The sequence below is a fragment of the Octopus bimaculoides genome, chromosome 11, assembly GCF_001194135.2.
Source record: "Octopus bimaculoides isolate UCB-OBI-ISO-001 chromosome 11, ASM119413v2, whole genome shotgun sequence".
NCBI lineage: Eukaryota > Metazoa > Mollusca > Cephalopoda > Octopoda > Octopodidae > Octopus > Octopus bimaculoides.
This window is the reverse complement of record NC_068991.1, coordinates 67008521-67009234: the sequence shown is the minus strand read 5'-3', so window position 1 is coordinate 67009234 and position 714 is coordinate 67008521. Positions and strand designations below refer to the sequence as shown.

Genomic DNA, 714 nt, shown 5'->3' with positions numbered 1-714 from the left:
TATTTAATTGTTTATGTTATGATTTTATTTACTCCATGTACCCACATGGGGATTAACACATACTTTAAGAAACTGTTATTTCTTATATTTAATTGTTTATGTTATGATTTTATTTACTCCATGTACCTACACGGGGATTAACACATACTTTAAGAAATTATTTCTTATATTTAATTGTTTATGTTATGATTTTATTTACTCCATGTACCCACATGGGGATTAACACATACTTTAAGAAATTATTATTTCTTATATTTAATTGTTTATGTTATGATTTTATTTACTCCATGTACCCAAACTTTCTGGACACCCTGTGTATCCTTGGCATGGTTTTGAAGATATTTAAATAACATGAGTGCTAAATACTGATTTCAAATGTTGGTACAAGGCCAGCGATTTACAGTTCAATGGGTGAAATGATTAAAAGATGAAGATAAAAGATATATTATCAGGATTTTGTAGCAAACTGTATCAATAAAATGGGTTTTTACTTACATCTTATGACAACCAGTAAAACAAGGATCAGGATAATGAGAAGGACTCCTCCCAAAATAATCATCCAATCATAAGAAGCCTCCTTGTTTTTTGGTAAATTCACATTATTTGTGAATGCTAAAACATTGGAGGACAAGAAGAAAAATAAAGCAAGAAAATACATGAATAATACAAAATAAGGTACAGTTCTATATTTAAGAGATGAGGAATTATTTACAT

At 28.3% G+C, this 714-nt stretch overlaps 1 protein-coding gene across 1 annotated transcript in view; it reads right to left on the bottom strand.

Moving 5' to 3' along the window:
• The window catches only part of LOC106876703 (uncharacterized), a 5191-nt gene extending 4511 nt beyond the window's left edge, over nucleotides 1-680 (bottom strand). The window contains exon 1 of the mRNA XM_014925365.2: nucleotides 496-680. Within this exon, the coding sequence (XP_014780851.2) occupies nucleotides 496-658 (163 nt within the window). The 5' untranslated portion in view covers nucleotides 659-680. The remainder of the gene's footprint in view (nucleotides 1-495) is intronic.
• Between the last annotated feature and the right edge of the window lie 34 nt (nucleotides 681-714).